The 20,778-nt window shown below is 42.6% G+C and overlaps 1 protein-coding gene across 3 annotated transcripts in view; it reads right to left on the minus strand.

Annotated features, from left to right (window-relative positions):
• The window catches only part of FGFR2 (fibroblast growth factor receptor 2), an 81,293-nt gene that overhangs the window by 30,884 nt on the left and 29,631 nt on the right, over window positions 1-20,778 (minus strand). For all 3 annotated transcript variants that reach the window (XM_051800380.1, XM_051800382.1, XM_051800383.1), the window contains 2 exons: window positions 17,895-18,018; window positions 77-267 (listed from right to left, as the gene is read on the minus strand). In XM_051800380.1, coding sequence (XP_051656340.1) covers window positions 77-267; window positions 17,895-18,018 — 315 coding nt within the window. The remainder of the gene's footprint in view (window positions 1-76; window positions 268-17,894; window positions 18,019-20,778) is intronic.

A 20,778-nucleotide genomic window follows, 5' to 3' on the forward strand; every position in this document is an offset into this window, starting at 1 on the left:
ACACAAACGCTTCCACTTTTCAAAAAAAGCTCAGAACTCAAAACTCCTTTAAAGAAGGGCACCTGCAGAGCCTCACCTTTAAAACCTGAAGGTAGGGCAGTCCATCCGGCCCGTATTTACTGCCATTCCTCTCCACATGTTTTATCCACTGAATGTGGGGCTGGGCATCGCTGTAGACTTTGCAGACAAACTCCACGTCCCCTCCGACCACGGCGGAGGCGTTTGCTGGGAGCCCGGCCTGGAGGATGGGCCGGTGCGGGGAACGCTCTGCAAGAAACAGAGGGAGAGAGAGAGAGAGAGAGAGAGAGAAATAAAGATGCATAAATAAGTGGAGCTGCCAAGAAAACTGTAAGTGAACTCGAGCCAAAAAGCCCTGTAAGCCTGTTGGCTGACTCCTCCGAAATAACACTGCAGCCAAAACGTATAACAAGAACTGCAGTTCGAAGGAGATGATGACTCGAGCGCTACACTTGTAATTTAAAGAACAGCCATCTGGGGGGAGGGGAGAACCCATGCTTAAAAACTTTACACATTATCCATAGTTTCAACTCAGCAACGATTAAGTAAAAGATCTCCTTTTTTTTTTTTTAATGCTGTTGTAGTAATTACCTCTGAGTTCTAAAACTTTCTGATTCGACTAAATCTTCGCGAATTAAGAAGAAATATTATAGATTAATTTCAGAAACTGATTGTTGTGCTAAAACAAACCAAAGGGAATTTCCCAGAACTAGCAGCAGAAGCCTGAAACTCCTTGTGCAGGATGCACTTACCAGGCAGCTCAACCTTCTAAAATACTCTGACCAGTTCCATCACTGTCACTGCTCTCTGCTTTACCCAGACACAGCAGCAGAAACACTAGTTCTTATTCTGAGCAAGACACAGGGAAATACAGAACTCCCATGTGAGCCAATACAGCTTTTAATCTATGCACTTGTAGAAGCATTTATCAAATATTTTTGGTCAAGTTCACATTACTGGATATACTGATTGCTCCCTGGACCACCTGGGTGCCCAGAGAGCCACTGCAGCCAGCATTCTGTGGATGTGATATAAACAGCCTTTGGGGAAAGCACTGATGGGACCTTGTCCTCAGCTCTGGCATGGAGGCAACTTCCCATCACCCTCACTAAGCCTGGTCTAACAGTCACCAACATCTGGGCAGTGGGCAGCACATGAGCCAGCTCCCCAGCCTCCAGGGCCACCAACAGCCCTTCTCTGCTGGACAAGGCAAGTGGGGCAAAGCATAAAAACTTTCTCTTAAGTGATGCCTGAAAGAAAGGTCCTCAAAGTGACAGCTCTGCTTGAGTAAACTGCTCTGTTACCCAGCGAGCAGGAGGGACAATGCCACCCTGCCCAGAAAGCCTTCAGACAGGTGAGGTTCCATCAGCCTCGCTGGGAACTCACCACCTTCTTCAGGTAAACTTAATTCTGTCCATTTCTTTTTATAAAAATGCAAAGTTAATACTGACCTACACATACTTTCAGTCTCTTACGAGGTGCAGCTGAGGGAGCTGGGGTTGTTTAGCCTGGAGAAAAAGAGGCTCAGGGGAGACTTAATCACTCTGCAATTCCCTGAAAAGAGGGTGTAGCCAGGTGGGGGTCAGTCTCTTCTCCCAGGTAACAAGTGACAGAACAAAAAGATGTGGTCTCAGGTTGTGCCAGGGAAAGTTTAGATGGGACTTTAGGGAAGATTTCCTCACCAAAAGGGTTGTCAAGCATTGCAACAGGCTGCCCAGAGAGGGCACTTAGAAGTCGTGTGGATGTGACACCTGGGGACTGGGTTAATGGCTGTACTCCATGACCCTGGAGGGCTTTTCCAACCTAAAGGATTCTACGAATTAGAAGTGAAATGCTCACTGCCCAGCCTCAGCTCTCCGCTCTCTCCTGCTCCAGGAATCCTTTCAAAGATAAGTAAAAAATAGCAGACCTAAATGTTTATTTTTGGAGGCTATATTCTGTGAGAGCTTTGACGTTACGAGCCAAATCAGCTGAATTTCAAATCAAGCGTTCCTTCTTAAACATACTAGTTTCCAATAAATTGTTTCACAAGCAAACATTGTGAGCATAATAGCAAATAATGATGCCCATTGAACAATGGGATCTTTTATACAGTCCAATATATTTGGCATGCAGCAAACATCTACTGGGAATTTATTCACTGAGGCTATGCTGGCAGCACACCACAGAGCAGCAGTCTTACTTTACTTGTGGCAAAAGTGCATTTGTGTTACAAGTTACTAAATTATTCCATGGCTATGTGTGTCATTTGCAGAGATCTAGGAACAGTTTCACATTTTTTAATCTGTAAATTACAGTAGAACATATAAATTAGTATTTTACAGTTCTGGAGAGAACTTTTAGTTTCTCACCTTATGCTAAATAAGCTCTAATTCCATCTCCCTCATTCCTTCATTTGGGTACAAAACCAGCAAGCAAAAATCTCTCTTTAATAGAAACCTTACACCATCTTCCAAAACTTATTACAGCTGCCTTCGGTATAAAATGAAACCTTAGAGAATGTTATTTAAAATGTTTTTTAGAAGTCAGTAGGCCTCATGTTTCATTTCTCCACATCAGGGTTTGATTTCCTTTGTGACCTTATTCTCTGCCCTTAAACAAACCAGAGAATGAGGCCTGAAACATCTTGGAAAAGTTCCTACTATGCCAGCATCAACACACGAAATGTGTTTAGTTTATCCTGATAGCCATCAATGATTTAATCCTTTATTGATGACTGTCAAACATTTCCTCTACCAAAAAAGAGGAGGCAAAGCCGAGAAGTAAAAGCAGAGTTCTTACATTCTTAGTCTCAAATTCCTTTTGAAAAAATTGAAGTGTGTGCATATGTATAGGTGTATATGTATGGACGCTTGTAGAATTTCTTCTCTAAGGGTAAATGTGTTAAAAATAAACTTTGTTTGCCCTCCAACACACGGAGCAATGATTAATGTTCACCAACTCTCCCGCTTGGGCAAAGGGGAATATTCCTGTGCCCACACAGAAGAACATCATCATCATCATGTAAATACAGCAGGGCTTCAGGACAAACCTGGAGTCCAAGGACCACAGGAAATAAACTTGGTATTGTGGAAAATAACTAAATATGAAGAAACTTCCACTAATTACCAATTACCAGGTTTAATTCTGTACAGTATCGTAGCTTGGAAATAGTAATTCCAGGATGTTGTTCTGTCTTGCCTACTTCTCTGCAAACCCACACAAACCTAAGGACTCTGCTAAGCACAGGTACTGTCAGAGCCATACTCATAAATCTCACATCATTATTTAGCATTTAAAATACAAGCTGTACATTTGTAAGCAGATCTCATCACTCAAACAGCTAGTTACACTAATATTAGATGGAAACAGCATGTTCTTTTTTACTAAAGACTAGCAAAGGAAGTTGAGGTTCTCTTTAAAAAAATCTTAAAGGTTGGTAAAACTAATTTTATCATTACCTAATAATTACAACCAGGATCATCACTAAAATATAGTGACCATATACATCTCTAGTTATTTAACTCAAACAATACTTTTATACAAAACAAGTCGGCAACCAATGTCACAGCTCTGTAGCCTTAGTGATTTCAATATTCCCCTTGTTCATTAATATTGAAGAACCACTTCAAGAAATAAATCCTTGCTTCCTGAACACTGAAATTTCAGTGTTCTAGTCTCACATTACAAAACCAAGTCAGAAAATCCCCCCCAGCGTGCTTAATGCTGGATCCCACCTTAAGAGACAAACACCAGCTTGCTTTCTCCCCCTTGCAGCTTAGATACAAAACCAACATCATCCCCATTTGAGGAATCAATTATTTACAAAAGGCAGAATGGAAATGACTGCTCACGTGAGGACTATCACATTCAAGGCTACAAGCACCTAAATTTTACACCACCATAAAAGTGCCCAGGGCTTGAGCATTTCTGCTCACTTATCTACAGACAAACAGACTCGCTATCTGAGGAGGCAACAGGACACAGAGACCTTGCCCAAAGGCTTAGAGGAAACTGTCATTTAGCCTGTTAATGTTAAAACTTCAGAATACTTTCCTCCAAGAGATAAAACTACAGAGAATCCAGGAAAGCTGGAAAACTTCAAGTTTCCAAAAAACTGGCACAACAGAAGGAGCTGCCCGGGAAGTTTCAGCTCTGCAGGACACACGGAGATGGTGGGAGCCTGTCCTGCCACAGATGACGAAGGCAGAAGTGACTGGGAATGACCACTGTAGCCTACACACTTAGCAAGGAGTGTTGAGAACTGGCTGTTGAAGAAATTGAAGCCCCCAAGCAGATGATTCCTACAAAAGGGCATCATCTCTCTCCCATCCTTGGCTTTATCTCCTCCATTTTTTTTTCCTGACCAGCTGCAGCCCACAGAGAGGGGAAACCAGAGAGGAGAGAAACAGGAAAAACTCATGATGCAACCATATGGGGTGAAGACTCTGGGGTATGGAGGTGGGTCACAGGGCCCAAACCCCACGTTTCACAGCCAAGAGAGACCAGAAGACACGATCCCACCGCCCCAGTCCTAGCACAGGATGGAATGACTGCAGGAGGAGAGGCTGCTCGCCAAGCACACCCCCGGAGGGAAGATGCAGGGCAGGGTTTGCTGCTGTCAGAGGCCCAAGTGGAGTGTATTGTGAGTGAAAGAGTGGCTCTGCTGCGACTGGAGTGCCTTGGCAGGGAGAGGGGACAATAACCCCGGAAGGGGTGAGCTCCGGGACCCTGGCGAGGCCAAGTCTCCTTAGCAACCTGGCTGTGCCAGGGGCTGAGAAGAGCTCCGGGAATTGTCTCTCCAGGCCTCCTTGTCACCCTAGCACAGACAGTTCAGGACCTTTCACGGGAGCTAAAAGCCAGAACCAAAGCCCATTGAAGTCAGGGGGAACACTCACATGGAATTCAATGGGCTTTGCATAAGGCATCCGATTCATTTAAAAAAAAATGAAAACTACTCTTATTTTCTCCTTTTGAATGTGCTTGTTTCCTCTCCTTGCAAATGTGTGATTCAAGTGCAGGCTAGGAAAATAAAAGCTGAATAGCAAATGCAAGACCAAGCACGAGTTCTGGGGACAACAGAGACATCCTCAGCTAAGGAGGGGGAGAGAGGGAGAAAAAGGTTACCTAATTCTTTTCCACAATTTTTAACTAGACACATTTATCAGAGTCTTTAATACCAGTTTTGAAATGTTACTGACTTCTAAGGACTCATCTTGATGGCTGCCACTGAGAAGCTACACAGGGATCCCTCAAACGATGACAATCAATAGCCCCTGGTGGAGTTTCTGTGTATTCAGTCATCACTGAATGAAAAATGCAGTGGTCCCAGCTGTTTCTCTATTAAATGAAAACACAGACCTGCCATGCCCTCTTCTTCACTTGCACTGGTCAGCACAGCACCTTCAGCTCTAGTTGCTTATTTTGTCCAATTCCAAACGGGAATTCCAGCAGCAGCCTGGACCCTATTTGGTGGAAACACTTTCCACTCCCAAACACCTTCCTTTGGATCCTGCAACATCTGTTGCTGTGGAAGATGCTAAATATTCTGTAAATTATGGGTCTCAAAAGCATCCTACAGCATTTTAGGCCAGATTGTAATCACAGTCTCTTGCATTGGCTTTGGCTTAGCCAAAAAACTAAGCTTGACTGAACTTGTAAGATTGACTCTTCAGCCTTAAAAAAAAAATAACCACAACCCTTTCATCATATGCTTGGACTGAAATATTCCTCTCCTGTGTTCCATCTTCACTGCTGATGGAGGAACATGTCAATATACGGCTCTGTCCCCAGATTAACTGCAGGTATCCTCTTTTATCCCACAGCATCTGGGAATTCCCTTGGGAGATATTTTAGGGATGTACATGGTGGGCACCTGACACCTCATGCCACCCAACTGACCCACGGACCTCATGGAGTGGGAAGCCAGTGCTGTCACCCATCTCTGGGACACCCAGAGTCCCCTCCCCGTGCCCTCTTCCAAAATGTATCTGTGGGATTACCAAAACTGCTCCAACAAAAAGTGCAGCTCTACAGTAACTTTTCAGGTGATTTAACCTGGAGGTGACATGAAGGTGAAATCTCTCTCAGGTACAGCTCAGCTTCCCACAGGACCAGTGCACCTCAAAGCTGAAATATCATTTCTTCTCAGAAGAAATGTCACTAATGACCATTTGAGTCACAGTCTGGGGGAACAGCTCTCTCTATCTCTGCAAGCCACTCTGTCTCTGTGCTCCCTTTCTGGCATCCCTTATGAGACTGTACATGTATATACTATTATTGTTGGCTCTGATGATGATTTTGGTGGTGTGGACACCTCCTACTGAATGAGAGTACTTATTAAAGCCACAGGGCCAGCCACAGGATATCAGTCCCTGATCACTACCTATTTGGGCTAAATATCAACTACTAAAAGAAAAGATTATAAGGTTATCAATCTCTCACTGTTCAGTGAGTGAAGACCTCCAGGTTTCTATCCTGTGCTAGCTGACAGCAAAGGAACCAGTTTGCAAGGAGAAACACAAGTACCACCATCTTTCACGAAAGATCCCATCTACACGAGCTGCAAATCAGTTCACAAGCACTCAGAAGCTGGATTAATTATTGCTCTCTGAACTAGAGAGCTTTTTCTGAGGTGAGTTCCAGGAACAACTCCACGAGGAGTTGCATGAGGAACTGCAACTCAGGTTTCTCTATAAATCCAGCATTATCCAAGTTCACACAAAGGACCCAATTTGAAACTACACTTGCTCTCCATACCCCTAGGTGGAGTGGCATAGGAGGGGTCTAACCAAACAGATGTCAGTCCCCACAGGAATTTCCTCCTTCGAAGTAGCTCTGTACACACAGGCCAAGTTAAACCTTCGCTTCCTCTCCCCAGCACAAAGCCATTGCTTATGGGGGCCTGTGCTCTATGAAATGCTGGAAGCAAAACACTCCTAACTCCACTCTTTTGCTCCATGGTGTGGAGGAGTAAGGCTGAGTACTGGCTGCTCTTTCAAAAAAATCAGAAACAACCAAGCAGGTGTAGGCAAAACACCTCTGCTAATTAATGTCATACGCTAGATACACCCGAGCCAGGAGCTGAGCAGCTTCTACCAGCTGCACGTCAGTTTGGGTTTCTTTCTGCATAACATGAAGCACTGCATGTTGTTTATGGCCAATTCAGAAGTGCTGCTGAACTGTCATGTTCTATTTATAAGTACATAGATACACACCCCTCAAATCATTGCCTCCTAGGTAATTTATACACGATGAGGTAGTGCCCGCAGCAAGTGAGGGACAGTGCTCTCTTCCTAAACCCTGCAAAATCACAAGATGCTCTAAGGCTAGAAGGAATAATGTGTCACTGTCATAAAACACTAAGAGATAAAGACCATCCCTGGCAAGAACACTTGATAAAGAACAGGGGCCTCTCAGGCAGACTAATAGAATAGCTTACGGATCAGACCAGCATAACCAGCACTGATGATATCACGCCTTACAAATTTTGGCATCTTTTACCCATGGGCATTAGCCAACAAATGTCCATGCTGCTCAGTGTTCCAGTACAGCAGGAGTCTCCATGTATAGCATTTCCTATTGGCCCAACACTACTTGAAGAAGCCACCTCAGTGGCCAAGAGCTCAAAGGGATATCGCTGCAGCTGGAGCTCCCTCTCAAGTGAACCTGGCACAGGGATCTGCTCCTGCAGATGGGAGTGAGGGGCCAACCTCCATAACCACTTTCTAAACTCCCTTTGTCCTCTAATTTAGAAGCCTCATATAAACTTGAGGCATTTCTTTCTGCTGCTGTGTCACACACTCCATCATTGCTAACAACTGGGCTCCAACACCCAGCTCTGCTCTGGTCTGTGGACAGTACCCAGACAGCAGGGAACCAGACTCCATATATTCCCTGATGTCACTGAATACTTTCTCAAGAAACTGAGAACATTGCAACACTGACTATTTAAGAATTTTAATGCTAAAGATTAAAATTTTGTCCCATACATCAGAAGCAGACCCATTTGCTACCCCACAGTAAAATCTCTGCTGCCCCATCCAACCTCCTTGTGATACCCAAACCCTCCTACTCACCAAGGCCAGCCAAGTAAAAGGCAGTGCCTTTTTAAAATCTTCACAGAAATTAATCAGGTATATTCAAACTCTTTGTCCTTGGCTTCACCACCTTCACCTCCAGTTTTAAGTAATGGCACTGTTTCTCAAGCAGGCACAGCTCCCACTGATGTTATCCCATCTGTCTCCTTGGATAGCTCTACAGCATACCTTCAGCTCACTGTCCTATGTGCATTTTAGCTAAAAATCCATCTTTGCACACCTTTACAGCAGAAGTGCATCTGCACACCTCTTTCCCATATGGCAGCAAGCCGGGGAAAAGAAAGTAAGCAAGACTGACTTATTTGGCTTGATAAAAAACCCACTGATGTCAGTGAAAACAGTAGGGGTGGGGGGAAAAAAAATCACCATCAGAACTAGTTAAAAGCTGTTCTTTCAAATCACATGTATATCTGAGGGTTAAAGAGACAAGAACGTTCAGCAAGCCCGGGGCTAAGGCAGGCAACATGAATGTTCTTGTTTTAAAACATGAAATTATCAACAGGGTTTTGAGACCAGTTTGTCCCTTAAGCAAAGCCCTATTGTCAGGCTGACACAGCATGGGTTTCATCAGCCTCATGGAGCAGAAAAAGTCACTGCAGCCAGAGTTGTACAACAGTAATCTTGAAGCTGCCTTGCAGTATTCCTCACACAGTGCAGGCACATAAGCAAAAGCTTCATACATGTCTGAACAAAGGGCAGAGAGGCCTTATTTTAGTGTGAAAAACCAACGGAAACAGAACAATGAGGAGCTAAAATTTTCATTGAAATTCTTTTCAGTGTACCCTAAAAGAAAAAGGCTACGAGAGACTATGAAAAACAGCTTGTGACTTCTCACAGACAAGTGGTAAAATTTTATTGTTCTGGCTGTTTCCAGAGAATGCATTAATTTTTACACACAGAGATATCATCCTTTGTACTGTGCACAGCTCCCAGCACTCAGCTGCTGGATAATAAGCAGAGACAATGTTGGGTCCAGCATCTCTGGACTGGGCCCTCCAACAGGCTCTGCCAAAGGTTTACTGTATGCCTGGCAAATAGCATCTCTCCCACAGGGATGATGTCCCTCTTCCAGCTGCAGTGGGTTTAACTCACCAGCGCACCCAGTGATGCCATAAAACACACAGGGGGAGTTATTATTTCTGTTGTTATTGTGACCCGACTGCACATTTTTCATCCTCCAAATTTCCTTTCCTGAAAACAGCTCTGCCTTTAAAGTAAAATGGAAAAGATTATGTAAAGCTTTAAAAGCCCTCTTGTATTTCTATGCTTCCCACCCCCTTCCCTTACACAGCACACTTGCTCTATTGAGCAATGCAGGTGTGAAATTATTGGAAGGACTGCGGAATTCGCCGTTTCCCAGCTCCCTGCCAGGCTGACTGACCATAACCACTGTGCAGGCTCTTGGGGCAGGAGAACCTCCAGCACCCAGAATTTCAATGATCTGTGCTGGGTAACCCTGGCTCAGCCTCAAGACATGTCTGTGTCAGATCTCACTCAGGCTTAGGGTTTCTCTTCCCTGCTGATGAAGTTTGCCATCACGTGGCCCCACATCAGGAAGGGAGACAACCCTCCCTCAGCATCACATTCACTTCTACAACACACAATCCATAACCTCTTCTAAACATTGGACCAGATGCTGAAGACAACAGCTCTTGGGAAGACCCTGACTATACACATCCACCATTATATTTCCAATAAATCCAGGTAAAGTTCTCAAGATGCAACAGCGTTCAGAGAAAGCACTTAGGCTGGTCACGTTTGGACACAGACTTCATGCTCCAAAACAAGGAAGTTTATCTGTTAACTTTCTGCAGTTCTTGACCTCTCTTCTTGTCCTGCTTCTGGCCAGGGTAGAGTTAATTTTCCTCCTAGTAGCTGGTATAGTGCCATGTTGGGATTTAGGATGAGAATGATGTTGATAAGACACTGATGGTTTAGTAGTTGCTGAGCAGGACTGACACTAAGTCAAGGACTTGTCAGGCAGGGGGCACAAGGAGCTGGGAGGGGACACAGCCAGGACAGCTGACCCCAGCTGACCAAAGAGATATTCCAGCCAATATGTTGTCATGCTCAGGGTATAAACAGGGGGAAGAGCTGGCCGGGAGCTGCTGCTCAGGAACTGGCTGAGCATCCATCAGCTGGGGGTGAGAAACTGTTTTTCAGTTGCATCACTTGTATTTCTTGGGGTTTATTTCTCTCTTTCTCTTTTAATTATTTTCCCTTTTCGTTATTATCATTATATTTTAATTATTGAACTGTTCTCATCTCAACCCACGAGTCATCTCACTTTTACCCTCCTGATTCTCTCCCCCATCCCACAGACAGGAATAAGCAAGCAGTTGCCTGGGGCTTAGTTACCAGCTGAGGTTAATCCACAACACTTCTGCACCCCCATTTTCCTGCCTTTCAGCAGACACTCTAAATGGACTTCTTCCTACAAAGCAGAGAGCCAGGAATACCATCACCAGCCTCTGGCTGAGCAGTGCCAGAGCTGCTTTCTGAGAAAATGACACTGAAGAGTGGGGGTGGGGAAGAAGGGGGGTCATTTGTTGGAATATTCATCCAAATTTAGACACAGGTATGTTCACAAACACTGCAGGTAGTACATTAGCACAGGTATCAAAGGCAATGCACATTTGAAACCAACTGGTGCAATGAAATTTTGTTGCTCTGTAATGCATATAATCTAACAGTGGCAGGAAGGATGCTGCAGATATAAACAACTAACCAAGGCATGGGTATTCACTTGTAAATGCAGAATACATGAACAACTGATGCTTTGATCACCTAATCTGTGATGGTGACTAAAAATCCCTAAAAGTATACATAATTCTAGACTTTCACAAGCATCTTGTAAAAATAGTAGACTGCCTTTATTTCCAACTAATATGGTCATGTTGAGTTCTTCCCTCAGCTCAAGTTCTGACAGCACCAGTGTTTTACTTTCATGAACAGTTAAAAATTTCAACTTATTCACGCTACCTCTAAAAGAGCAATTTGAAAAAAGTAAACTCAATATTTTATGTTTACAGAGCAGTTCAACATTCAAAAGTGTTTAACAAACTACGATTTTTTAATGTGCCTTTTTTATGTTTAAGTGGAACAACTGCTGTTGAAGCTGCACCATGGGAACAGCAGCAATTCAAAGATGACCTGATGGCTTAAAATGCTCAAAACCCTGCAAATCACAGCCACCTCTGGATTTCAGGTCACACAATGGTTTGCAGAGCAGTGAGAGGAGAGGATACAACGCAAATTGTTCTAAGTGTGACCTGTTGGGTTTTTACTGGACACAGAATTTCACTGTGTGAAATGAATTTCACAGAAATTTCACAGAATTTTACTGATTTTCCCATGCTTTGGTCCTGTCAGATCTCTCACCCTCCTACCCATCTCACTCCGACAACCTGACCTCCCTAACCCTTAATGATTTTTTCCTCTCCTGGATTGTAAATACCATCCATGTCCCTCTGTGCTACATCTCTTAGTCCCAGTTTTATCCCCAAAATCACCAGTGTGGTGGTCTCAGGATTTATGTCACCCACCACCATTGCAGCCATAGGGTTGTCCCACCTCTGCCTTTCCTCCCATGCTTGGGACAATAAGAAGAAACATAGGCAGAACCTCCTCACTAATTAGACAGACATGATTAATAACCTCGTGTTTGCCTTTAAAATGGTCCATCTATCTAATCTGTACCAGTTCCTTTGCAGCTTTTTTGTATTTTTTTATAAGATTTATACCTTTTTATTTTTAAGAGGACATAGCTTTACCAATTTACTGCCAATTACACTGCCATTTCTTTTCACTAATAAAATCGTTAGAAAAGCCTGGATGAGGTCAAAAAGCCCCTCTTATTAGGCACAGACATTGCTTTTGACATATGCCAACTGCAGATTTAACAAGGCACCAGTCTTGTTTGCATCTTCAGACAACTCCTGCAAATTCCTACTTGCATTTCCACGAGTAGGATACTGCGCAAATTACAAGGCACGATTAAAAATTATAATAACAGAGCTGAAACAATATCCTGCTCATCACTCATCAAAAGAAAGAGAAATACCTGCCTTGGGGCTGTAATAAGACAGAAAATGGGACAGGGAGACCAGTCCTCCCCAGCAGACTCTGCAGGAAGCATTCCAAACATGACAAATTCACTGTTCACCCAGCAGATGAAGTAATGACACTAGTATTTGTCCATAAAATGTAATTTAGCCAGACTACTCCAATGAAATCAGAAGCTTTAATGCTATAAAACCACGGGGTTAGAATATTTTTACCTTATTAAGAAAGCAGGGGGGGAAGACCCATAAGCTTTTATTTTCCCTTAGGTGAACCATCACACTGTGGGCTTTGTTTCCAGGAGCAAACCACCACAGCCCCCAGCACCGAACAATTTGCGTAATTCCTTCTCAGATGCACACACACCTTGCCAAAAAAGCCTGGTGCCAGGTGTAAAGTCCACACACTTATCAGTACACTCGATAAAACCATCTTCCCCCTCGGCCTAACCAAATCCCTGAGGGCAAGCACCAGGCTGGATTCCTTCGTGCCTCCTGTCCCTGTCTCATCATGTCCCGCGCCGGGGGTTGAAGACATCAAGCCAAAGCTTGTCAGTGTAAAGGAGCCAGTCAACAACTACAGGCACATCTGCCAGAAATGCAAGTTTAGGCTTGGTTGTAATACCTACACTTCACTCCTGCCAGACATCAGTGATGCAATGTCCCAGGCATGTATTTAGCTGGTGTCAGTTCCTTTTTCGTGTGTAACCCGAATCCTAAAGGCACCTCTCTGGAAATTAAGGAACGAACTGTAGTTAAGTCGAACTAATTCCGAGCTTTATTTTGACAAAACAAGGCCCAGCTAAAGGCAAACAACAATACATATGTTTTTATGAATTAAGGGATGACAAAATGGAAACATGTCTTTTAAAAAAAAAAAGTATGTGCTCATGCCATGTTCACAGCTAGAGACTGTGAGAGCACATGAAAACCCAAAAATAAAACTTGACTAGAAACAAAGGCAAAAGTTTCCCCTTCTGCCTAGACCAGGGGAAATAAAAACAGTGAAGTACCAATAGCAAAATGTCGATTCCACTTTAATCAGATTTTTAACAACGTGCTATAAAAAACAAGAATAAAATTCATCCTAGAGCTCTAAAACCTCCAAGAGTTCAGAACAAAAGTGCTTTTCTGCACAGCCCATCAGTAAAATCACTCATACATGAGATTTCTGAGGCACAAGCTTTAAACTGAGAGGTATTTAAAATGCTTTCTGGATGAGAAGTTACTCTCACACTGGTTTTATATGAAAATACGAATTACTGCTAAGGGACAACTGAATTGTACTCTGCCACCCCTGGAGCTCACTCCTCAGTAACAAGAGTCAAAGGCATGGCTATTAGGCAAATGGAAAACTGGTCAAAGCACAGCTAAACTGGCTGCAAAAGGACTTCTTTAGAAAAAAAAAATGCATTTGTGGCATGTTCATTTTCATAGTAAACAGCAGGGTCATCCTATAGATTTTTGGAAGATGTGTCATGCTATAGCAGCTGCTTACAAAATTCAGTAAGTGAGGTAACATGGGGAACTTCATCTGAAACCAAACCATCTTTTGTCTCCCTGGATGATGCCATTAAATAGGGCAGAAATGGCTACCTGCACTAGGACTGTTCAAAGCCCAACCTTTCTTCTTTTACCGTTAAAATACAAATTCAATTAGTTCCTCCATGCTCAAACAGAGCTGCCGCCGCTGAAATTGTACTCCAGCGATAATTGCAATCCAAGAGTGATCTAATTATATACAAGTCTCAGTGGCTGCATTCCCACGTTGCTTCCTGCAACCCGGATTCACTACAGTGCAACTCATAAGTGAAAACCACATCGTTTTCGTTCCCCCTCCCTTAAGACTGCACGACTTTATATACATTTAATGAGAATGGAGTTAGTCTATTAGTAAGCTTACTGTAAAAATGCAAGTTTCTACCTACTGTTAAATACAAAGGAAGAGAGAGGCACTTCAGCTGCATGTAAAAAACCAGCTGATGGGCTAAACCATACAAGGGAAAGAACATTCTTTTAATTAAGGTACTGGATTAGGATTCAAAGACCAGCTTTACTTTTTGGCTCTGTCGCCAGCTTCCTGTGTGACCCAGGGCAAGAAATTTCATCACTCCCCAGCTCGGGTTTTCATCTCTAAAATGGACAGTGACATTTCCTTCTCCCTGCCCTTGACGCATTTCAGTGGTGAGCAATTACTGTGCCCTGGCACACTGCCTTGGACAGTAAGTATCTGATATTAATTGAAGCCTCTGGGTAGTACTCCAATAAAAAAGCTAAAATCGAATCCTCTCCCTTTCCCAGCATCCTAAAGGAGTTTTGTATGGACACCATTTGCCACTACTGCAATCAAACACATTTAACCCCTGAGCAAACAGCCTCCTTAAATCCCTGTTTGGAAACGGAGGAGGAGGAAGAAAAAGGCCATTGATTGGGGTATCCCAAACATTTAAAGAATAACTTTGTCCAACATAGAACATCCTGGCCAACTTGAATGGACCATTCCCTGCTAACACAATCACTGTGCACAAGTATCCTGTGCAACAGAGAGGCTGCCAATGACTTGCTGCTTTTTTCTTCTGTGTTTTCTATTCCCATTGTAAAAATAAAAAAAAAAAAAAATTAAGTGCAAGAGTTTTGCCAGGTTTGTAAGTTTGAACAAGACCATCTGAGCTGACTCTTTAAAGAGTTCTTGCAAGTAATTACAAGGTAAAAACGAGAATACTTCACACCTACATTCTGACTGAAAACTTCTCAGCCCTGCTGGCTCCAGGCTTTTAATTGTCAAAAGAGTTCAAGGTTTGGAAAGTTATTGGCATATTCCTAACTAGCATTGTGTCACTATTTGGCACGATTTTTCCTGGGATACCTCCCAACTCTGTGACATAATCAGAGGGTTCTCTACATTACACCATATAGTCAGATGCTCATGTTAGTGTAATATGTTACCATGTTTAATACCATTTGCTATTACTTACACTTAATCAGCTCTGGAACCAGTTAAACCATATAGGAAAAGTAATTTCAGAGGCTTTCAACTGACAGTTTTCTACACAGAACTTGACCTAAAATTACGACCTGAAGTTTGTAGGATGCGGTCTGCGTACGCAATTGCCTCTAAACAAACATTCATAACTCTCCATGACCTTGTGGGAACTGAAAATTCATATGAAAACATAAAAAAAAGGCATAAAATTGACTCTGTAGAACTGTCTTCACTAGAAAAACTGTCAGAGTTTCCCCTTCTGGCCAGCCTTAATTTACTGCTTCAGCAATTTTATGCTCCACGATTACTGCAAGCTTTCAGCCACACAGAAATGGCTGAGCTCTCAAACATCAATCCCCATTTAGTTTAAAAGTCCCAACATGGTGTCTCAAGAGACTCACACTAAACTCAACCAAAGTATCTTAGGGTGCACCTTCCATACACGGGTTTGCAAAGTAAACTATCAGTTACACCCTTGAACTCATCAAATTAAATGAAAAAAAAGTAGTAAAATCATTAAATACCCAGGACTCCAAAATGCAGGTGGTGACTTGCAAAAGTAATTTCTGGACTTCTGGTTTCATGTCTCACAGGACCCAAGCAAGGTCCTCTGGGTGCCATCAGCTGGGTACCCAGCACCTCAAATCACTAGTCACTTCTGAAAAGCCTCATTATTTACTTTTCTGCCTCTCTATAGGAAAGGACTAGACATTTAAATAAATGACATAATCCTTACTACCATTCCATTCATTCATGCAGGTCGCTATAATTTACTGCAAGAAAAAATAAACTTCGGCAAAATGTTCCTCAATGTAAGACATTCAGAAGGCTCAAAGGGGGAGGAGAGGAGGTGAGAAGGCTCCTGACAAATATTTGCTCAAGTGACCGCATCACCCATGAACACATTTGCTTGGGTGAAGAAATTTATGGTCAACAAGAAACATGCCAGAGTGGGATGGGAAAAAGGACAGGGGGGCAGAGAAAGGGAATTTTTAACCAGTTTCATTTCAGCAAGGACAGGCTTTGAGTGGAGCCTGGTCCCTGGCAAGCCCATGGCAGCAGCCTGTGCCCTCAGTGAGGTGGTCAGCAGAGAACCACATCATGCAGAACACAACTTCCCACCTCCTCCAGCAGCCGTTGCTGCTGCACCCTCCATAAACTTTGTTTAAACAAGTGTTCAAACAAAAAAATAGCTATGCCAGTCACTCAGTTCATCTCATCCATACCCATAGCTCACTCTACACCAAGGATGACAAAAATATCGCCAAGGCTATGAAAATCCTCACTGCTTTCAGTGTTGACTACCTAAAAACCAAGTAGAGGTGAGCTGGGTGGTTCTCTGTAGGCTTAAATGTATGAGGGCTGGTGGTAAGGCTTTAGTCCTATGGTAACCCCATCACAAAATGATCCTTCTTCCTCCTCTGCTCCACAAAGGCTGCCTCTCCTCAGCATTTTCACGGGGAACCTTTTCCTTTCTTGCTGCCTGAGAAGCTGGCACTTGTTTTCTTTTGGATTTGGGGGTTTCCGCAGATTTAAGTGGCCTCAGACAAAATAAGACACTACTTTTAAAGACCATCCAAAACGACGCAAGGGATGCATTTTTACTCATGTAAAACCAATGAAGAACTAGGGAAATGAAAATTTTGTCACTGTTTTAGTCATATAAACCCAAACTCACATTCTCCACAGGGAACGTATGGAGTTGCGTCAGTCACCAGCCAAAACCAGCTTACAGTAATCAAATTAATTTTTGCTTTCAATACTGATTAATCAAAAGTTCTATTCACGATCACCTCACAAAGCTGGAGAGAGCAAAGCCCATTCAAGACAGGCTTCAGAAGCCGCAGCTCAGATCCCCAAAGGTCCTGCCAGCAGGTCCTATTAGAATCCATTACTTGTGGACAGAAATGCCTTCAGAGTCAATAAAATTGCTCACACCCATCCAGGCTAATCAACAAGAGCAGAGGTGAACAGAAATGGTTTCTGAGATTTCAAGCCCTAATTTAGCTAAGCACTTAAATAAATATCTGCAAGCCTTATTAAAGTCAACAGGATTTGGGTATTAATAAGTTAACATTATTAAGCATGTGTTTAATAGTCCTGCTGAATCACAGCTTTGCTACTACATAAGACTTCACACAGCTGTTTAGAATTTGTCCTCAGGTAAAACACTTCTCCACAATTTTTATCATCTGTGTTTCAGGGACTGCTCAGAGCCCACACAACAGGCTACAGTCAGATCTCTCTTAGACTGCTGTGAATTCAAAGCACCTTTCCTGAAGATCTGCTCTAGCTTCACCAAATTCAACATCTAGCTTTTCATTTAAAAAAAAACAAGAAAAATCATTTCAGCTATAATAACAGCAATCTAAAGGATTGCTCGACGGTTTTCATAACCGCAGTTATTAAAACTTGTGTTAGTACAACTGTGAAAGTAATAATTAAATTGTAATACCAGTGATTAAAATTGCATCAGCATTTCTTATTTAGTTGTCATGGTAAGCTTGTAGGTGGATATTAGACATGGATATTACACCTCTGCCAAGGCATGGGCAGATTAGTCCTACGGACACGAGTGAGACGGGTGAATATATAAAGTTATGTAGCAATTGGCCGTGCAGTGAAATCTTATCTTTGGAGTACTGTGAAATCACCTCCAAAATTAATGAAAAATGCACCAGCTTAGTTCTAAATGTTTTAGTGGAGGAACTCATCAGTGAGAACCACTGTGTTCCATGTGCCAGCTGTACTCACCCACCACGTCGAGGTGGTACGTGTGGTTGATGGAGCCGTACTGGTTTTCCACGATGCACGTGTAGTTCCCTTTGTCTGACGGGACCACGCTCTCCATGATGAGACTCCAGTGCTGGTTACGGACCTGGGGGGTGGAAGGAGAGATGTTTGGATCTTCACTAGCACAGCTTCACCCTCCCTGCCTCCACAGTTCCCCGAATGGTTAACCCTGTATAATCCACATCTAAAAGCCTCTTCTGTGTTCGACCGTTCTGGACACTGAAATTATTTATGCCTGATCTGGGACAGCATGGCTGCAGCACTGAAAGTTTCCACACATTCTGCTATAAATTTCCCTGCCCCTGCTCTGAGCACTGTACACATTGGTGCACTCTCAGCCCTGCTGAGGATGGCACCAATTAGCAGCACTCGTCGTATCGGACTTTACCTTTCAATCCACTCTAAAGTGAATTCACACCCTCAAGATATTTCCCATCCGTCTCCAAACAATCATCTGATAATAATTGCCCACCAGCAATATAGGATGGATATGATCCCTTAACATCTACGTCTCCATCTTTCCCTAATAGCTCAATTACACACCTCGTGTTTTGGAGAAACAGAGTACCAAGGGGTGATGTTTGGGATCCCTCCCCCAGACACATGGAGCAGACAGACCTCTTGCTGCTCTGGGGTACCACAAGAAAGAAATGAAGATGCTGCCTCATGAGAAACGCCTGAAGAAAACACCCATGGAAAGGGAGCATAAGGATATACATTTATCTCACGCAATCCTCCTCAGACAGAATGCATTAAAAGTGCTGATTCTGTTCCCATTTGAACTCAAAAGGAACACTGGCACTGGTCTCACAGAAAATAGGATCCAGCCCAATACTGGAAGGATACAGAGTCATCCGGAACACATATATTTCCTGCATCATAAGTTGGCTCCCAAAATGACCTTCTGCTGGCGACCGACTAATCCCTTGTTTTAGCATTACATTTTTGACAGAGCTCTCAAAAAGTTTAACATCATGTAGCTGTAAGGTACAACGTTTCAGTTGCAAAGTACATATTTCAGCAAATGGAATAAAGCACAATCTGGTACAGTCATTTTAATCAGCCAAATGGAAAGTAGTAATTCAGTGCAGAACACCAGGAAAATTTATGGACCATTCAGTGACACTTCCAGGAACCATACATTCTTAAAACATCATTACAACCATAGCTCTGAAATCCTGCTTCATGCCTGACTATTGTGTAGGTCCTTATCCAGCAGGAAAAGGCAGCAAAGGGCTGCATCCCAGTGCCAAAAGCTTAGCCCTCACACTTGCTGGAGGTAAAAGTGCCTTCAGTTCAAAGCCTGGAAGAAAAGTTCTTTCTGCCAGGGGCTCCTGGCTTTCCTAGTTCCCCCAACTAGTAATTAGCTCAATATCTCAATATTACTATTATTGCTGAGTCATGGGCTAATAATATTAGCTAAAGATTGACCATGAGGGCTTTGAAAAGAGAAGAAAGTACAGACAAGACTCCAGCAGCAGGTGAAGAACGTGGGTGTTAACCTAATGTCAGGGCACTGTGTGACACAACCTCAAAACTGCCAGACCTGACTTAAGGCCTCTCTCCTCAGCCCCTCCTTTTGATGGCACATGTGAAAACTGTATATTGATTTTTCTTCACATTATGAAGAGCTAAGGAATAAGTTCATAAAGTTAGAAAGAGTTTATCAGTGTTATTTTAATGTCTCATCATTCTGCTAAGCAACCTTGAAAGTCATAATTTGGGTCGGGAAGAATCACTGTCATGAACAACTGGCAAATAACAAATACAACAGCAACATGTTTTGAACATTTTACTTCTTTATGAGTTATTTTGAAGGAGACATGGTCAAAGTGACCTGAACTTTTGCCATTACAAGTTAAAACACACTCCTCGGAATCAGAACAAGTGTTTTTAACCGATTTGACTGCAAAACAGGAAGAACAGATCATGGTTCCACAAAAGTTAAAACAAAATAAAAATTATTAACTGCAACTCATTAATTTGATAGGAAAACACGAGAAATTGTTTAGCATTCAATAAGAAAACGTAACTAGCTTACTGACACAAGTGGATATACCGGATTGCAAAATTAAAAAGTATTTGTGCAATTCCTCTTCCAGTAACTCCAATGAGCAGAGATGATATCTTTATAATGAAACAACAGCTTAAGCCACTTCAGTTTAAGCTAAACAACTGTTGTAGAGGCCCAAAGCAGTTGTGACACATTGTCACACAACTGGATTTATGCCATGGCTCTGGATCCAACTAGATTCAGCTTGTTGGCTTAGTGCTTTCCAGAAACAAGTGCAGCATTGCAAAACACAGACAAACTCCCCTTTGTTGGGGAATTCTGCCCTCTCTTTTTTTTACCTATCACTTTGCAAAACCCATTTTCATGTTTTATCTGTGCTTCACACCCAAAAATGGTACTTCATCTGCAAAAAGATTGAGATAATAAATATAATCTCAACGTGCTTTTTTCCTAACCAGTTATGGACACTTCCAGCAAATTACTGACACGGTTTTTTGGCAAATTTTCTCCATCAAAATTTTAACCGATTCTTCCAAACAGCTCTCCCAAAGATTAAATATTTAAACTAGATTTTCAGTACCAAATTCATACTACTGCACCCTTAAGATATAGCTTGGAGGTTGGAAACTTAAACTGGAATCAAAATGCCAAGAAATATCGGTAAGAAACCGAGGAAGGGGCAAGGAATTTTTCACAGAAACATTTTGCTTTTGGAGTATCACATAAAAAATAGTGGACAGCTCTGTTAAGTCTTAAAATATGTGTCTTCATTGAATAGATAATGTCACAAATAATTGCCACTTAATTAAAATTAGTAAAAAGGGGACAATT

The sequence above is a fragment of the Manacus candei genome, unplaced genomic scaffold, assembly GCF_025592945.1.
Source record: "Manacus candei isolate 608988 ecotype Guabito, Panama unplaced genomic scaffold, ASM2559294v1 h1tg000050l, whole genome shotgun sequence".
Taxonomy (NCBI): Eukaryota; Metazoa; Chordata; class Aves; order Passeriformes; family Pipridae; genus Manacus; species Manacus candei.